Source organism: Salmo salar, chromosome 03 (genome assembly GCF_965601325.2).
Source record: "Salmo salar chromosome 03, fSalSal1, whole genome shotgun sequence".
NCBI lineage: Eukaryota > Metazoa > Chordata > Actinopteri > Salmoniformes > Salmonidae > Salmo > Salmo salar.
Window position 1 is genome coordinate 19,842,501 of NC_138293.1, and position 15,617 is coordinate 19,858,117.

The 15,617-nt window shown below is 45.2% G+C and overlaps 1 protein-coding gene, 1 non-coding gene and 1 pseudogene across 17 annotated transcripts in view; all 3 read left to right on the forward strand.

Moving 5' to 3' along the window:
* Positions 1 to 14,477, forward strand: part of LOC100380746 (eukaryotic translation initiation factor 4 gamma 1) — a 58,565-nt gene extending 44,088 nt beyond the window's left edge. For all 16 annotated transcript variants that reach the window (XM_045714595.2, XM_045714600.2, XM_082973340.1 and 13 more), the window contains 10 exons: positions 129 to 400; positions 599 to 708; positions 865 to 1,037; positions 4,185 to 4,310; positions 6,751 to 6,832; positions 9,401 to 9,499; positions 9,749 to 9,886; positions 11,263 to 11,344; positions 11,827 to 11,967; positions 12,885 to 14,477. In XM_045714595.2, the coding sequence (XP_045570551.2) occupies positions 129 to 400; positions 599 to 708; positions 865 to 1,037; positions 4,185 to 4,310; positions 6,751 to 6,832; positions 9,401 to 9,499; positions 9,749 to 9,886; positions 11,263 to 11,344; positions 11,827 to 11,967; positions 12,885 to 13,066 (1,405 nt within the window). In that variant the 3' untranslated portion in view covers positions 13,067 to 14,477. The remainder of the gene's footprint in view (positions 1 to 128; positions 401 to 598; positions 709 to 864; positions 1,038 to 4,184; positions 4,311 to 6,750; positions 6,833 to 9,400; positions 9,500 to 9,748; positions 9,887 to 11,262; positions 11,345 to 11,826; positions 11,968 to 12,884) is intronic.
* On the forward strand, positions 11,407 to 11,533 carry LOC123741939 (uncharacterized; annotated as a pseudogene).
* Positions 12,029 to 12,159, forward strand: LOC123741956 (small nucleolar RNA SNORA3/SNORA45 family). The gene has a single exon (XR_006769479.1). It is a non-coding gene; the product is annotated as a small nucleolar RNA SNORA3/SNORA45 family (small nucleolar RNA).
* Positions 14,478 to 15,617: the final 1,140 nt, after the last annotated feature.

The following is a 15,617-nucleotide window of genomic DNA, read 5'->3' on the forward strand; positions in this document are numbered from 1 at the left end:
CTCTCTCCCCCCTGTCTCTCGTAACGCGCGCTCTCGTAACGCGCACTCTCTCGCTCTCTCGTAACACTCGCTCTCTCGAAACGCTCCCCCCTCTCTCTCGTAACGCTCTCTTTCTCCCCCCTCTGTAGGTCCAGCTCCAGTCGTGACCGGGACAGGTTCGACCGCTTCGAGCGGCACGACAGTAGTCGTGACGAGCGTAGCGGCAGTCGCGACGCCTGCCCCACTATCACTAAGCGCAGCTTCAGCCGTGAGACAGAGGAGCGTAGGGGCGATTGTTGCACCCCTACGGAACCCCCCGTCCGGCGCGTAGCCAGCATGACTGACGACAGAGACCGGGGAGGCAGCCGTAGCCGGGGAGGCAGCCGTAGCCGGGACAGGGCTCCCAGCAAAGAGGTTGTTGGTAGGAGATTATACACACAGACTGCATGCACATGCTACAACACATGCTACTTGACACACTGCCTTCGCATACATATCCACGCATGCGCTCACATTGGATACATTTATACACTCTTAGTGTATAACTGTGTGGTTATGTATAATTGTCTGTGTTAGTATATACTAGTTTGTGTTAATATAACTATGTTGTGTGTGACAGCCCCCACCCCTCCCCCCGACGCTCCGACCAGACTGGCCATGACCGAGGAGGAGCTGGAGAAGAAGTCCAGCGCCATCATCGAGGAGTACCTCCACCTCAACGACATGAAGGTATACACACACACACAGACACACCCATATCAATGACATGCTCACTCACGCACCATCAGTTTCATGTCAGGGACAAAGATACACACACATTTGGAGGCCATAGTAAAGCTAACTGCCATATACTAAACCCCTGTCCTTCCCCCTCCGGCCCTGTAGGAGGCGCTGCAGTGTGTAGTGGAGCTGAACAGCGCCCCGCTGCTCTTTGTGTTTGTGCGGAACGGTCTGGAGAACACTCTGGAGCGCAGCGCCATCGCCAGAGAACGCATGGGCCTGCTGCTGCACCAGCTCATCAAGGCTGGCATCCTGCCCACAACAGAGTACTACAAAGGGTAAGGAGAGTATGTGTAGTACTTCCCTATAGACCAGGTTGTGTGCTGGGGAGAGGGGGAGAGCGAGGGGTAAGGGGAGAGAGAGAGACAGACTGGGGGGCTCAGGGGGAAGAGCGGGGGGGGGGGGGGGGGGGGTAGGGAGGGAGAGAGAGCTGGGTGGGAGGGAGGGAGAAAGGGGTGGCGAGGGGGGAGAGCACGGGTGTTGAGCGTTTGTAAATTAGTCAGTTAGACGAGAGTGCTCTGAAATCGGAGTAGATAGCCAGAGCCAATTGTCGTGACGTGACTATCATTAATTGGCTTTCCTGTGGCTCAGTTGGTAGAGCATGGTGTTTGCAACGCCAGGGTTGTGGGTTCGATTCCCACGGGGGGCCAGTACAAAAAAAAAAATGCATGTAATTAAATGAAATGTATGCAATCACTACTGTAAGTCGCTCTGGATAAGAGCATCTGCTAAATGACTAAAATGTAAAATGTGATGACTGGTATTTTATTAACCTGTCTGGGCTAGGGGGCAGTATTTTCACGGCCGGATGAAAAACGTACCCAATTTAAACAGGTGACTACTCTGGCCCAGAAACTAGAATATGCATATTAGATTTGGATAGAAAACACTCTGAAGTTTCTAAAACTGTTTGACTGGTGTCTGTGAGTTTAACAGAACTCATATGGCAGGCAAAAACCTGAGGAAAAGTCAACCAGGAAGTGGAGGATCTGAGAATTGTAGTTCTTCTTTCTCGTCCCTTTCGAAAATACAGTATCTGTGGGGTTACTTTGCACTTCCTAAGGCTTCCATTGGCTGTCAAAAGCCTTCAGAAAGTTGTTTCAGCCTTCTCCTGTTACTGGGCAGATAATAGGAGCTCAGTTTCTGAGTGGACTGCCTGTGGACAAAGGGATTGGATATGCGCAGTCACGCGAGCGCGCCGTTCCTTCTTTTTCTCCTTGAATGAATACGCTATTGTCCGGTTGGAATATTATCGCAAGTTTACGTTAAAAATACCATCTAGATTGATTTTAACCTCTCTAGGGTAGGTGGGACGAAATCGTCCCACCTACGTAACAGCCAGTGGAATCCTGTGGCGCGTTATTGAAATACCTTAGAAATGCTATTACTTCAATTTCTCAAACATATGACTATTTTACACCATTTTAAAGACAAGACTCTCGTTAATCTAACCACACTGTCCGATTTCAAAAAGGCTTTACAACGAAAGCAAAACATTAGATTATGTCAGCAGAGTACCCAGCCAGAAATAATCAGACACCCATTTTTCAAGCTAGCATATAATGTCACATAAACCCAAACCACAGCTAAATGCAGCACTAACCTTTGATGATCTTCATCAGATGACAATCCTAGGACATTATGTTATACAATACATGCATGTTTTGTTCAATCAAGTTCATATTTATATAAAAAAACAGCTTTTTACATTAGCATGTGACGTTCAGAACTAGCATATCAAATCTCTTTGTGATCGGTAGCATTAGTTAGCCTGTGTGCCATTCTGTTTCTAAACAATGAACCATAATCCCAACTCATGTTACTACCCTGCATGAATCTGCAGTTAGCTAACCAAGCAGGTTCAATGTTAGCTAGCTAGCTAACATTAGGCTATAACTAGCAATGCAAATGACTCTGAGATACGAATAATATTACTACACAGATCATACATGTAACGTTAGCTAGCTAGCTAACAGTACACTAACTTAAAAAGAGAACCACTTTCTGTCAAAATTAGAAACGTGTAATATCTGAAAATGTAGCCAGTTAGACTCTCTTAGCCGTATACATTGATGGATGCTTCTCCCTCTCTGTCATGGTTGCCCTTAGTTTGAAGATGTAATCTGGAGACAGGTGTTTTATACAACACAGCCTTCTGTGTGTTCGACTCCGTCTGCATATTTGCAATCAAACACCAGAATTTTCTCCTTCTTAGCTATCATATTCTAATTCCACTGATTTCAAAACTCGGTACTCCAGAAAGTGGAGAGCAACACTTATGCAGTTTTACTACGTGTTATATTTCCTAAAAGCTGCGTTAGAAAGGATTACCTACACATACTGACCAGCTCATATTCTAGGCAGAAGCCTGCTACACGGCAGACCAATCTGAGCTCGTCTCTTGGCATGTCCAGCCCACTCGTTATCTCAGCCAATCATGTCTAGCGGGAAGGTTGTGGTCTTTATTCCATGGCTAAACCAACTAGGCTCGTAATTTAACAATTTTATTAGTATTTACAGATGGCATACAAGTTTGTTATTGAGGCACATGAAAGTTCACATGTTCCAGAAGGCATTTCTGCCAATAGCAACATTTTGATTTAAAAAAAAATTACGTTCACGTTCAAATGCCTCTCCTGTGAAGTAGTTATGCCCGACATACGCCTAGTTTCCTGAAACGAGTCACAATTAGGTCCATACCTGCTAATTATCAATATCCAGAAAAGAGATGTTAAATTCTACAACCACCTAAAAGGAAGTGATTCCCAAACCTTCCAGAACAAAGCCAACACCTACAGAGAGAGTAACCTGGAGAAGTGTCCCCTAAGCAAGCTGGTCCTGGGGCTCTGTTCACAAACAGACCCCACAGAGCCCCAGGACAGCAACACAATTAGACCCAACCAAATCATGAGAAAACAAAAAGGTAATTACTTGACACATTGGAAAGAATTAACAAAAAAACAGAGCAAACTAGAATGCTATTTGGCCCTAAACAGAGTACACAGTGTCAGAATACCTGACCACTGTGACTGACCCAAAATGTATGGAGATCTTTGACTATGTACAGACTCAGTGAACATTTCCTTGCTATTAAGAGAGGCCACTCTCAAGGCAGACCTGGCTCTCAAGAGAAGACAGGTTATGTGCCCATTGCCCACAAAATGAGGTGGAAACTGAGCTGCACTTCCTAACCTCCTGCCAAATGTATGACCATATTAGAGACACATATTTCCCTCAGATTACACAGACCCACAAAGAATGTTGAAAACAAACCCAATTTTGATAAACTCCTATATCTATTGGGTGTCGACAGAGCAGTGCCACAAAAGTACTGTGTGCTTGTTAGAGAAAATAATCTCTAAGGGTCAATGTATGTGTGTATGCTATGAGTAAGGTTTTTACCTGGTTGTGTGTTTTCATCATAGGCTCCAAGAGATCCTGGAGGTGGCTGAGGACATGGCCATAGACATCCCCCACATCTGGCAATACCTGTCTGAGCTCATCAACCCCATGCTCCACGAGGGAGGCATCCCCATGGGACAGCTCTTCAGGTGAGGCCCAGGCTTTATAGGCCGCGTAGGCCCAAACTCTGGAGGTCACTGTCATATAAGTGTTGATGCCAGAAGGCTTTGACTGATGCTTCACTTATTGATGAATAGTTATCTGACGAGATGGTATTTTTCACGTTTTCATAAATTCATAGAATGTCAGGAATGACGTATAGTTAGGAATTTGTGAACATTCTATAGCAATCTTGAATGGGATAGCTGACCTGTGTTTGGACAATTAATTGACACTGCAGTAAATAAAACCTAATAAAAACATCTGTCTTGTCCAGGACCAGAGTCTACGCAGACTGGTGCGCCATAGCCAATCAGAGCTACAGTAGGCTTATATGCTGATAAGCCATTTGACACACGGCAAGTGTTGCCTACAATATTTAGCAAGTTTTCAGACCCTTCCAGCGACTTCTATTGGTAAAAGATTCTAGCGACAAATGAAGCTACTTACACGGGCATGCCATCATTCACTTTGAACTGGACTGTGTGTTAACAGGCAGTAGGGCCTGCCATCATTCACTTTGAACTGGACTGTGTGTTAACAGGCAGTAGGGGCTGCCATCATTCACTTTGAACTGGACTGTGTGTTTACAGGCAGTAGGGGCTGTCATCATTCACTTTGAACTGGACTGTGTGTTAACAGGCAGTAGGACCTGCCATCATTTACTATGAACTGGACTGTGTTTACAGGCAATAGGGGCTGCCATCATTCACTTTGAACTGGACTGTGTGTTTACAGGCAGTAGCAACAGCGTGACTTTATATCATTAGAACGCATTAGCTAAAAGCCACAGAATACAACTGAATGGACTTATGCAAATATGTCAGTACCACATGGGAGTCCTCTTACATTTGGGGTTTTAACAGTCAATATTGATCGAACAACCATGAAAAGGTAGGCGCTCTCCCTCAGTTACCTGTGCAACAACTCTTAGCCAAAGCGAGATAAGCTAAAATCTACCGAGGGAACAGTAGATAAAGCCTCAAATGTTTTCAGGGTTGTAGTTGGACTGATGAACGATGGAGAATCATAGCCTGCTCTCCATTCTGCATCTGCCCTGTCAAAGTGTGGTGTAGTTAGCTGTATATTAAAGATTCGGACATTGCTCATTAATACCTCTTTAACGTAAAGTACAAGAATTATATAAATGGCATTCTGAATCGGCTGACGATAGCAAACAAGTTACACCCCTTGTTTTTGCAATTCGATGTCATATTTTCTTTTTGGAGGTGAAGTGTAGCTAAAATGTTGCTCTCCTACGCTCCGAGGGTTAAGGGACCATCTTAAAACTGCAACGCCTACATGACATATAGCTCTCAAATAAATATGACTTTGTTCAGAGACCTCTGCTCTGGAATCCACAGCAATAAATGTTTTGACATTTTAATTCACTTTACAGAGAACTTCAATTGCTTCCATGAGTAGTTCAGGGACCTCGCCTGTCCAATCTACGGCAATTGCTATTATTTTTTTACTTTGACTGTTTTCAAAGAATGTATTTTCTTAATGTATAAAAAATACTTCAATAGCTTCCACCCCATATCACTTGCATGAATTAAACCAACTGTTATTGGTTCAGGGACCTCATCAATGCAATATTATTTTTTTTTACATATGAAAGAAAATTCATAGAAAAAGGCCAAAGTTAAATACAAATGTAATTACTGTAGATTGTGCGGTGATACAGGGTGGACGCTATTTAAGTTTTATTTTGACATATGAGATTTCATTTAAAATAGCCAAAGTAAAAAATAAAATCCAAATGTAATTGCTGTAGTTTGTACAAATGTTCAAGTTCAGTATAGCTAGATGGCAAGAAATGTGAATTACTTTGCTAGCTTACCACATGACACCTACATCTCTAGCTGTAGCCTCAGAAAAACAATATGGGGGGAAAAGGCAGCCACTCACCCACTCGTCCAATGACATCCTCCCAGCAGCAAGCTAGCTAACGTTAGGCTCTGTGTTTTTAGGTTGCTAAATAAATAGCTACATAAATACATAAGCTAGCCTATTGCCCATGTTATAACTGACTTGTGATCATTGCCTGCCTATGCTAGTTTGATTGTATTGACATTCCCAGCCCTGGTTACTTTCGTCCCTTTTTGTCCAAAATATTGAGCCATTGAACCTGAAACAGTGCATCCTGAATGGCTAGAGGAAGTTAACAGTGTACCAGGGCAGATGGGATTTACAACCTGATAGCAATATTTGTTGGATTTCCAAGATATTTATTGGTGAATTTGTAATTAATTATACATTTTGAGTCAAACCTCTCATGAAGTTGGTTTTGTAGCATACATTGGGAATTTGATATTTTTGGCTGATTATGATTGTCTGTTTGTTTCATATCTGCAAAGTAGTTAAAACGCTGTCAGTTCCACTTGAAGAGAATGCCCAATAACCTTGCTGCTGTATGTGTGTCTACAGAGAGATCTCCAAGCCCCTGATTCCCCTGCGTAAGGCCGGTGTGCTGCTGGTGCACATCCTCAACTTACTCTGCAAAGGAATGGTGAGTGTCTGTGTGAACGCCATGTGTATTATACTAGATCAGGGCTCTCAAACACTGCTCCTGGAGAGCTACCCTCCTGTAGGTTTTCAATCCAACCCTGCTCCTGGAGAGCTACCCTCCTGTAGCTTTTCAATCCAACACTGCTCCTGGAGAGCTACCCTCCTGTAGGTTTTCAATCCAACCCTGTTCCTGGAGAGCTACCCTCCTGTAGGTTTTCAATCCAACCCTGCTCCTGGAGAGCTACCCTCCTGTAGGTTTTCAATCCAACCCTGCTCCTGGAGAGCTACCCTCCTGTAGGTTTTCAATCCAACACTGCTCCTGGAGAGCTACCCTCCTGTAGGTTTTCAATCCAACCCTGCTCCTGGAGAGCTACCCTGCTGTAGGTTTTCAATCCAACCCTGCTCCTGGAGAGCTACCCTCCTGTAGGTTTTCAATCCAACCCTGCTCCTGGAGAGCTACCCTCCTGTAGGTTTTCAATCCAACCCTGCTCCTGGAGAGCTACCCTCCTGTAGCTTTTCAATCCAACCCTGCTCCTGGAGAGCTACCCTCCTGTAGCTTTTCAATCCAACCCTGCTCCTGGAGAGCTACCCTCCTGTAGCTTTTCAATCCAACCCTGCTCCTGGAGAGCTACCCTCCTGTAGGTTTTCAATCCAACCCCAGTTGTAACTAAACTGATTCATCTTATCAACCAGCTGATTATTAGAATCCAGTGCGCTAGATTATGGTTGTAGTGAACCTACAGGACGGTAGCTCTGCAAGAACAGGGTTGAAGAACCCTGTACCAGATGGATGGTGTGATTTTGTACAACTTTGTATGTGTATCAATTGTATGTGTTTGAAATGAGTGTGTGAACATGTCCATGAATGGTGCACTGTGCATATTTTAAGTTGTCTGTATGTGTAGACCACACACACGCACGCGCACAGTGCCATCAGAAAGTATTCACACCCCTTGACTTTTTCCACATTTTGTTGTTACAGCCTGAATAAAAAATGTACTACATTGAGATTTTTGTCACTGGCCATGCTACCCCATAATGTCAAAGTGGAATTTTTTGTATTTATATTTTTATTAATAAAAAATGTAAAGCTGAAATGTCTTGAGTCTAAGTAGTCAACCCCTTTTGTTATGGCAAGTCTAAATAAGTTCAGGAGTAAAAAATTCCTTGCAAATAAGGGCACCTATTGATAGATGGGTACAAAAAAAAAGCTAATAACCCTTAGAGCATGGTGCAGTTATTAATTACACTTTGGATGGTGTATCAATACACAGTCACTACGAAGATACAGGCGTCCTTCCTAACTCAGTTGCCGGAGGGGAAGGAAACCGCTCCGAGGTTTCACCATGAGATCAATGGTGACTTTGAAACAGTACCAGAGTTTAATGGCTGTGAGTGGAGAACTGAGGATGGATCAACAACGTTGTAGTTACTCCTCAATAAAATGTGTTATGGGTATGCTTGTAATCCTAAAGGACTGGAGAGTTTTTCAGGATAAAAAATAAACAGAATGGCGCTAAGCACAGTCAACATCCTAGAGGAGAACCTGGTTCAGTCTGCTTTCCAACATACACTGGGAGACGAATTCACCTTTCAGCAGGACAATAACCTAAAACACAAGGCCAAATATACACTGTTGCTTACCAAGAACACAGTGAATGTTCATGAGTGACTGAGCTACAGTTTTTACTTAAATCTGCTTGAAAATCTAGCAATGATTGACAACCAGTTTTGACAGAGCAGAATTTTGAAAAGAATAATGGGCAAATATTGTACAATCCAGATGTGCAAAGCTCTTTGAGACTCAACTGTAGTTGCTGCCAAAGGTGACTAACATGTATTGACTCAAGGGTATGAATACTTATGTAAATGAGATTTCTATTTCATTTTCAATCAATTTGTTTGCTAGAATTTCTAGAATTTCTAAAAACATGTTTTCACTTTGGCATTATGGCAGATGGGTGAGAAACATCTGTTTAATCTATTTTGAATTCAGGCTATAACACAACAAAATGTGAAATAAGTCAAGGGATATGAATACTTTCTGAAGGCACTGAATGTACAAAACATTAGGAACACCCCCCTTTTGCCCCAGAACAGCCTCAGTTCGTCAGGGCATGGACTCTACAAGGTTTAGATAGTGTTCCACAGGGATGCTGAACTGTGTTGACGCCAATGCTTCCCACAGTTGGCTGGATAGCCTTTGGGTGGTGGCCCATTCTTGATACACGGGAAACTGTTGAGCATGAAAAATCCAGAAGCGTTGCAGTTCTTGACAGTCAAGCCTGTGTGTCTACTACCAAACCCGTTCAAAGGCACTTACATTTTTTGTCTTGCCCATTCACCCTCTGAATGGCACACATACACAATCCATGTCTCAAGGCTTAAAAATCCTTTAACCTGTCTTCTCCCCTTCATCTACACTGATTGAAGTGGATTTAACAAGTGACATCAGTAAGGGATCATGGCTTTCACCTGGATTCACCTGGTCAGCCTAAATCATGGAAAGAGCTGGTGTTCCTTATGTTTTGTATGCTGTGTGTGTATAGAAATATTGTTTCTGCGTTAGACCCATAAGAAGGTGGGCGGTATGTGGACGGAGGCGGGGCTCAACTGGAGAGACTTCCTGCCAGAGGACGAGGATGTCAACAAGTTTGTGACTGAACAGGTCAGCGGGGGAAAATGGGTTAATCGCTGATTTGTTGTAAATATTTGCTAATGAAATGTTTAGTTGGGGCCACGCAATCTGTGCCATTTAAGAATGGACGACTGAAAATATGACTGTCCTTTATAAATGAGAGGAAACAGTTTTTGATTTGGTAAAGAAAAGTTGATGGGTTTACTGTCTCGTTCTATGAGTGTGTGTTCCATAGAGATGGTGTTCTTAATGTCATCCTATGGTGTGTTCTCTTAACAGAAAATGGAGTTTACCCTGGGGGAGAAGTCAGATGGGACCAATCAGAAGAAGCCCATGAGTGGGGAGGAGCTTAGCAAACAGCTCGACAGACTGATCCAGGACAAGGCTAACAACCAGCGCATCAGAGACTGGGTCGAGGTCTGTCTTCTCGTGTCCGTCCTGGTGTGTGTGTGTGTTCGTCCTAGTGCGTGTGTCCGTCCTAGTGCGTGCGTGTGTCCGTCCTAGTGCGTGTGTGTGTCCGTCCTAGTGCGTGTGTGTGTGTGTCTGTCCGTCCGTCCTAGTGCGTGTGTGTCTGTCCGTCCGTCCTGGTGGGGTGGGTGTGTGTGTCCTGGTGGGGTGGGTGTGTGTGTCCTGGTGGGGTGGGTGTGTCCTGGTGGGGTGGGTGTGTGTCCTGGGGTGGGTGTGTGTCCTGGTGTGTGTGTGTGTCCTGGTGTGTGTGTGTGTCCTGGTGTGTGTGTGTGTCCTGGTGTGTGTGTGTGTCCTGGTGTGTGTGTGTGTGTCCTGGTGTGTGTGTGTGTGTCCTGGTGTGTGTGTGTGTGTGTCCTGGTGTGTGTGTGTGTCCTGGTGTGTGTGTGTGTGTGTGTGTGTCCTGGTGTGTGTGTGTGTCCTGGTGTGTGTGTCTGTCCGTGTGTGTGTGTGTGTGTCCTGGTGTGTGTCCTGGTGTGTGTGTCCTGGTGTGTGTGTGGGTGGGTGTGTCCTGGTGTGTGTGTGGGTGGGTGTGTCCTGGTGTGTGTGTGGGTGGGTGTGTCCTGGTGTGTGTGTGTGGGTGGGTGTGTCCTGGTGTGTGTGTGTGGGTGGGTGTGTCCTGGTGTGTGTGTCCTGGTGTGTGTGTGTGTGTGTGTGTGTGTGTGTGTCCTGGTGTGTGTGTGTGTGTGTGTGTGTGTCCTGGTGTGTGTGTGGGTGGGTGTGTCCTGGTGTGTGTGTGGGTGGGTGTGTGTGTGTGTGGGTGTGTCCTGGTGGGTGGGTGGGTGTGTCCTGGTGGGTGGGTGGGTGTGTCCTGGTGGGTGGGTGGGTGGGTGTGTCCTGGTGGGTGTGTGTGTGTGTGTGTCCGTGTGTGTCCGTATGTGTGTGTGTGTGTCCTGGTGTGTGTGTCCTGGTGTGTGTGTCCTGGTGTGTGTGTCCTGGTGTGTGTGTGTGTGTGTGTCCGTCCTGGTGTGTGTGTGTGTGTGTGTGTGTGTGTGTGTGTGTGTGTGTGTGTGTGTGTGTGTGTGTGTCGGTCCTGGTGTGTGTGTGTGTCCGTCCTGGTGTGTCGTGGTGTGTGTCGTGGTGTGTGTCGTGGTGTGTGTGTCCGTGTGGGGGGGTGTGTGTCCGTGTGGGGGTGTGTGTGTCCTGGTGTGTGTGTGTGTGTGTCCTGGTGTGTGTGTGTGTGTCCGTGTGGGGGGGTGTGTGTGCGTATGCAACTGTCTGAGTATCAACAGGTAAATTGAATGAGTTTGATTTGCATTCTAGACACCATCATTTTACTGTTGGGAAACCAGTCTCTGTGTGGTAACTGTTTATCACCTCACCTACAGGCCAACCTGGACGAACAGCAGACGTCCACCAACCAGTTTGTGCGCACTCTGATGACATCCATTTGCCAGTCAGCCGTTATATGTGAGTATGCAGTCCGAGCCCGTATCTCAGGCCCTTCTGTTTGCATAGCTTAACAATGCCAACCTCCTTCCTTGGTACGCACGCTGTCTTCTGTACTCTGTGTTATGGAGGGACATAAAGTCCAGTGCTTTGTCTGCAGTGCCAGAACGTTTCCATTTTCTGGTTCTATCCTCAGTTGCTGATATCTACATCTGATTGGCAATGAGGGTATCTAGTTGGGTGTAGAATGAGTGTTGGTAGTTTGTGCCAGTCTAACTTTGGGTTAATATCCCTAAGAAAAGGGTTAACTGGTTGGCGACTAAGAAGAAAAGGAGGAAAAACACATCCATCCTTTCTCCCTTCGTATGTCACTTAGTCCTGCATGTTAGCGCTCGGAGCCTTCGACTTTCACTGTACCCTGCAATCACACCGGCAACCCTGTAACTATGACTTAGTTTCTCTAGTCACTCACTCTCCCTCTCTCCTTGCTTCCCTCCGTCCAGGTGAGAACCCATACAAGGTGGACGTGGAGCAGATTACCCAGAGGGCCAAGCTGCTGCAGCGGTACCTGAGTGACGAGAAGAAGGAACTGCAGGCCCTCTATGCCCTCCAGGCCCTCATGGTACACATGGAGCAACCGGCCAGTGAGTACAGCACCGCAGTGTCGCTCACCTCAGTTCTGTGAGGGTGTGTCTGAATGTGGATAGCGAGGCTAGAGTCACGCCTTTACAACCCCATTGTCCTGGTGTGCTAGAGTGCTCGTAGAGTAAACATCTTTGCCTATTCATTGGCTGTAGTCTCTTCTGACCCAGCCAATCACCAGCTCAGATACAGAACCTCCATTTGTTTGTATGTTTTTTTGTACTTTTACCCTTTTTTCACCCCAATTTCGTGATATCCAATTGTTAGTTAGTCTTGTCTCATCGTTGCAACTCCCCTACGGACTCGGGAGAGGCCAAGGTCGAGAGCTGTGTGTCCTCCGAAATACGACCCTCCCAAGCCGCACTGCTTCTTGACACATTGCTCACTTAACCCGGAGGCCAGCCGCACCAATGTGTCGGAGGAAACACCGTACAGCTGGCGACCGAAGTCAGCGTGCACTGCGCCCGGCCCGCCACAAGCAGTCGCTAGAGCTCCATAGGACATCCCCTCCCCTAACCCAGACGACGGTGGGCCAATAACCTGGTCTATAGTGACACCTCAAGCACTGTGATGTAGTTCCTTAGACCGTCACTCAGGAGGCTCACAACCTCCATTATAATGTTTATTTATAGTGAATATCCACATCCTGGCACTTTCTTCACATTCTGTGTAGAGTTTGATTTTTTCTTTCACATTCCAGACAACTGTCTAGTCTTATAAAAAAAAAAATATATATATATACTTTATTTTTGTGTAAAAGGAGCTTTGGTGGTTTGTGTGAGTAAGAAATGGGGTGGAGGGTATATTGATATGCTTTTGTCTGCCTATCTAATGTGTTGTGGCTATTCTCTATCATTGTTCGTGAGTCATGATAATGAAGCTTAACCATCATCTCTTCCTGTCACCCTCCCTTCACTAGATCTGCTGCGGATGTTCTTTGACACGCTTTACGACGAGGACGTGATCAAAGAGGAGGCCTTTTACAGGTGGGAGTCCAGCAAAGACCCAGCCGAGCAGACTGGAAAGGGTGTGGCCCTCAAGTCGGTCACCGCCTTCTTCACCTGGCTCCGTGATGCCGAAGAAGAGTCCGACAAAGACTAAACGGCCTCTCTAAAACCACTCCTCTATGGCCAGGGAGGGGTATTGCAAGGGGGGCCATGGAGGGATTTGGACTCTATGGCTCTTTAATGTTGCGGATTGATACCGATCCTCAACGAGGCTATTGAGAGCGGAACATACAATCACTTTTCTCTCTTTTTCTCTTTCTCTCACTCTCGCTTCGTCATTATCTCTTTTTTCCCTGTTTTGTGATGGCGAGTGTCCGCCGAAAATAAAATAAACCTGAAATTATTCTGCCGGATTTTGCTTGTGTATACGCGTGGAATAACTACTATGGTCATTGCGTTTAAAACCCTTTTAACTTTTTGTTCTTGAAAAACGTAAGCCACCACGCTGCTCTTTTTATGGTTCTAGACACAATTTTATTATGCAACATACTATATGACACGCAAACGCATAGAGACAATGGTAGAGGTGTCATGTAGCATGCTTTTCCCCAGGAGTGGGGTATCATGCTGCGCCCGTGTGATGTCCGATCGAACACAGCTCTTCTATCTTGTTTTTGGAGAGTGCAGCATGGTTTAAGTGTTTCTATTGGTGATTAAATGGGGGAAAGGACGAGCAGCAGAACGCGGTGTTTGCTGATCAGCTGACATCAAATTTATGTGGCCGACTGTATGGCGCCGCTGATTGGAGTTCTGAGCGAAGGTTGTCTTCCTTTTTTCCACTTCCAGTTTACCGCTGTTCTAGGACCTGTGTGAGGACAGAGAAACAAAATGGAGGACTGATTGTGACCTTTGACCATTAGCCTCTGACCATGGCTACTGAGGGGCGGGAGAGGGGCGGGAGAGGGGGGTCTTCTGAATGCTTCCTTAAACCCATCCTTTCACTTCCACCCCCAGTAGTCAACCCTGACTGAGATTCTTCATCTTTTACCTCTCTTGTACTTACATGATGAACTGTTGGGTGCTTTGTCTCTCGAGACCCCTGTCATATCGGTAAAGAAACAACTAACTACAGGAAACTTAATGACAAGGTCACCATTAAAACTTGAAACCTACAGAAATCAACTTGATGAAATAGAAAAACAGAAATGATCCGAAAGCCTTTTCTACTCTGAGTAGAATCACATTTCAGGAGCGTTCTGTACATATATATATATATAAAACACTTTTTTTCTGTTTTATTTTTCAGAAATAATACAAATAAATTGCTGATGTACTGTAAACTTTAAAATGCCATGTATCTTTTTCCAACAGAAATGGCAGGTTGACGAGATGCAGAAAGGGGTGCTTTAGGTGTTCCATTGATTTGTTTTATTGGAATTGTGTAAATATTTTTTCCCCTACTTTATTATTTAAGGAATAACTGCTTCTTTTTGCATCGGAAACTGGAAAAGATGAGGAAACAGAGCATTGCAAATAAAATACCTGAGTGGAGTTTGTAGCAGAAATAGTGTTTGTATGGTCACTAGTATATGTATTTTTCTTCTCTAGGTTAGCCTGCCAGAAGGATTGTACATGCCCACTAGGTGTAGCATTTTTGTATAGGATTGAAATGTCTAGCAGAGAGCCACATCAGGGGTTTATCAAAGGCTCAAGCACTCCATTATTGACAGAACATGGGTAGCTTTCTCATTCCCTGTGGGATTAACAGGGATGACGGTGCATTAGGTGGTGCAAATGTTGGGACTTGGGAAATTTAGGTCAATTAACCATCGGGTTTACAGTTGGTTAGGATGGGTTCCCGAGTGGTGCAACAGTCTAAGGCACTGCATCTCAGTGGTAGAGGCGTCACTACAGACCCTGGTTTGATTCCAGGATGTATCACAACTGGACGTTATTGGGAGTCCCATAGGGCGGCGCACAATTGGCCCAGCATCGTCCGGGTTTGGCATGGGGTAGGCGATCATTGTAAATAAGAATTTGTTATTGACTGACTTGGCTAGTTAAATAAAATAATGGTAGCCTATAACATTTGACATTTTAGTCATTTAGCAGACGCTCTTATCCAGAGCAACTTACAGTAGTGAATGCATACATTTCATACAATTTCATAAAAAAAAAGAATTCTGTGATGGCCCCCCGTATAATGATTAATAGCCAAATTTAGTCTCCAATTACAGAGCATTCGGTAAGTATTGAGGGGGGGGGGGGGGGGGGGGGACTATTTAATCAATTTTAGAAAAAGGCTGTGAAATTAACAAAATGTGGAAAAATTCAAGGGGTCTGAATACTTTCTGAAGGACTGTATATGTGGACGAGGTAGCCTACATTGACAGACGTACCACAATAGGCAACAACAAACAATTCGCGAGATGTGATCAATGGGGGGAACAGAATTGGTTAAGACAATGCCTTGCGTCAATGACGCCTGCCAACATCCGAGGGAACCATTTTGACAGAGGGCATATGTTTGAAGTGTGAAAGCGGACTTTTTGGAACTACAAGACAGTGTTTTAGTACCGCGGGAATAAACCGCACGGGTCACCATGGTAGCATCTGTTGATGGGATTTGAGACCAGCGCATTGTGATCATGTGCGACGCCCGACGGTGCCACCACCTCCATTTGGTTTGCAGGCAGTGGCTGATT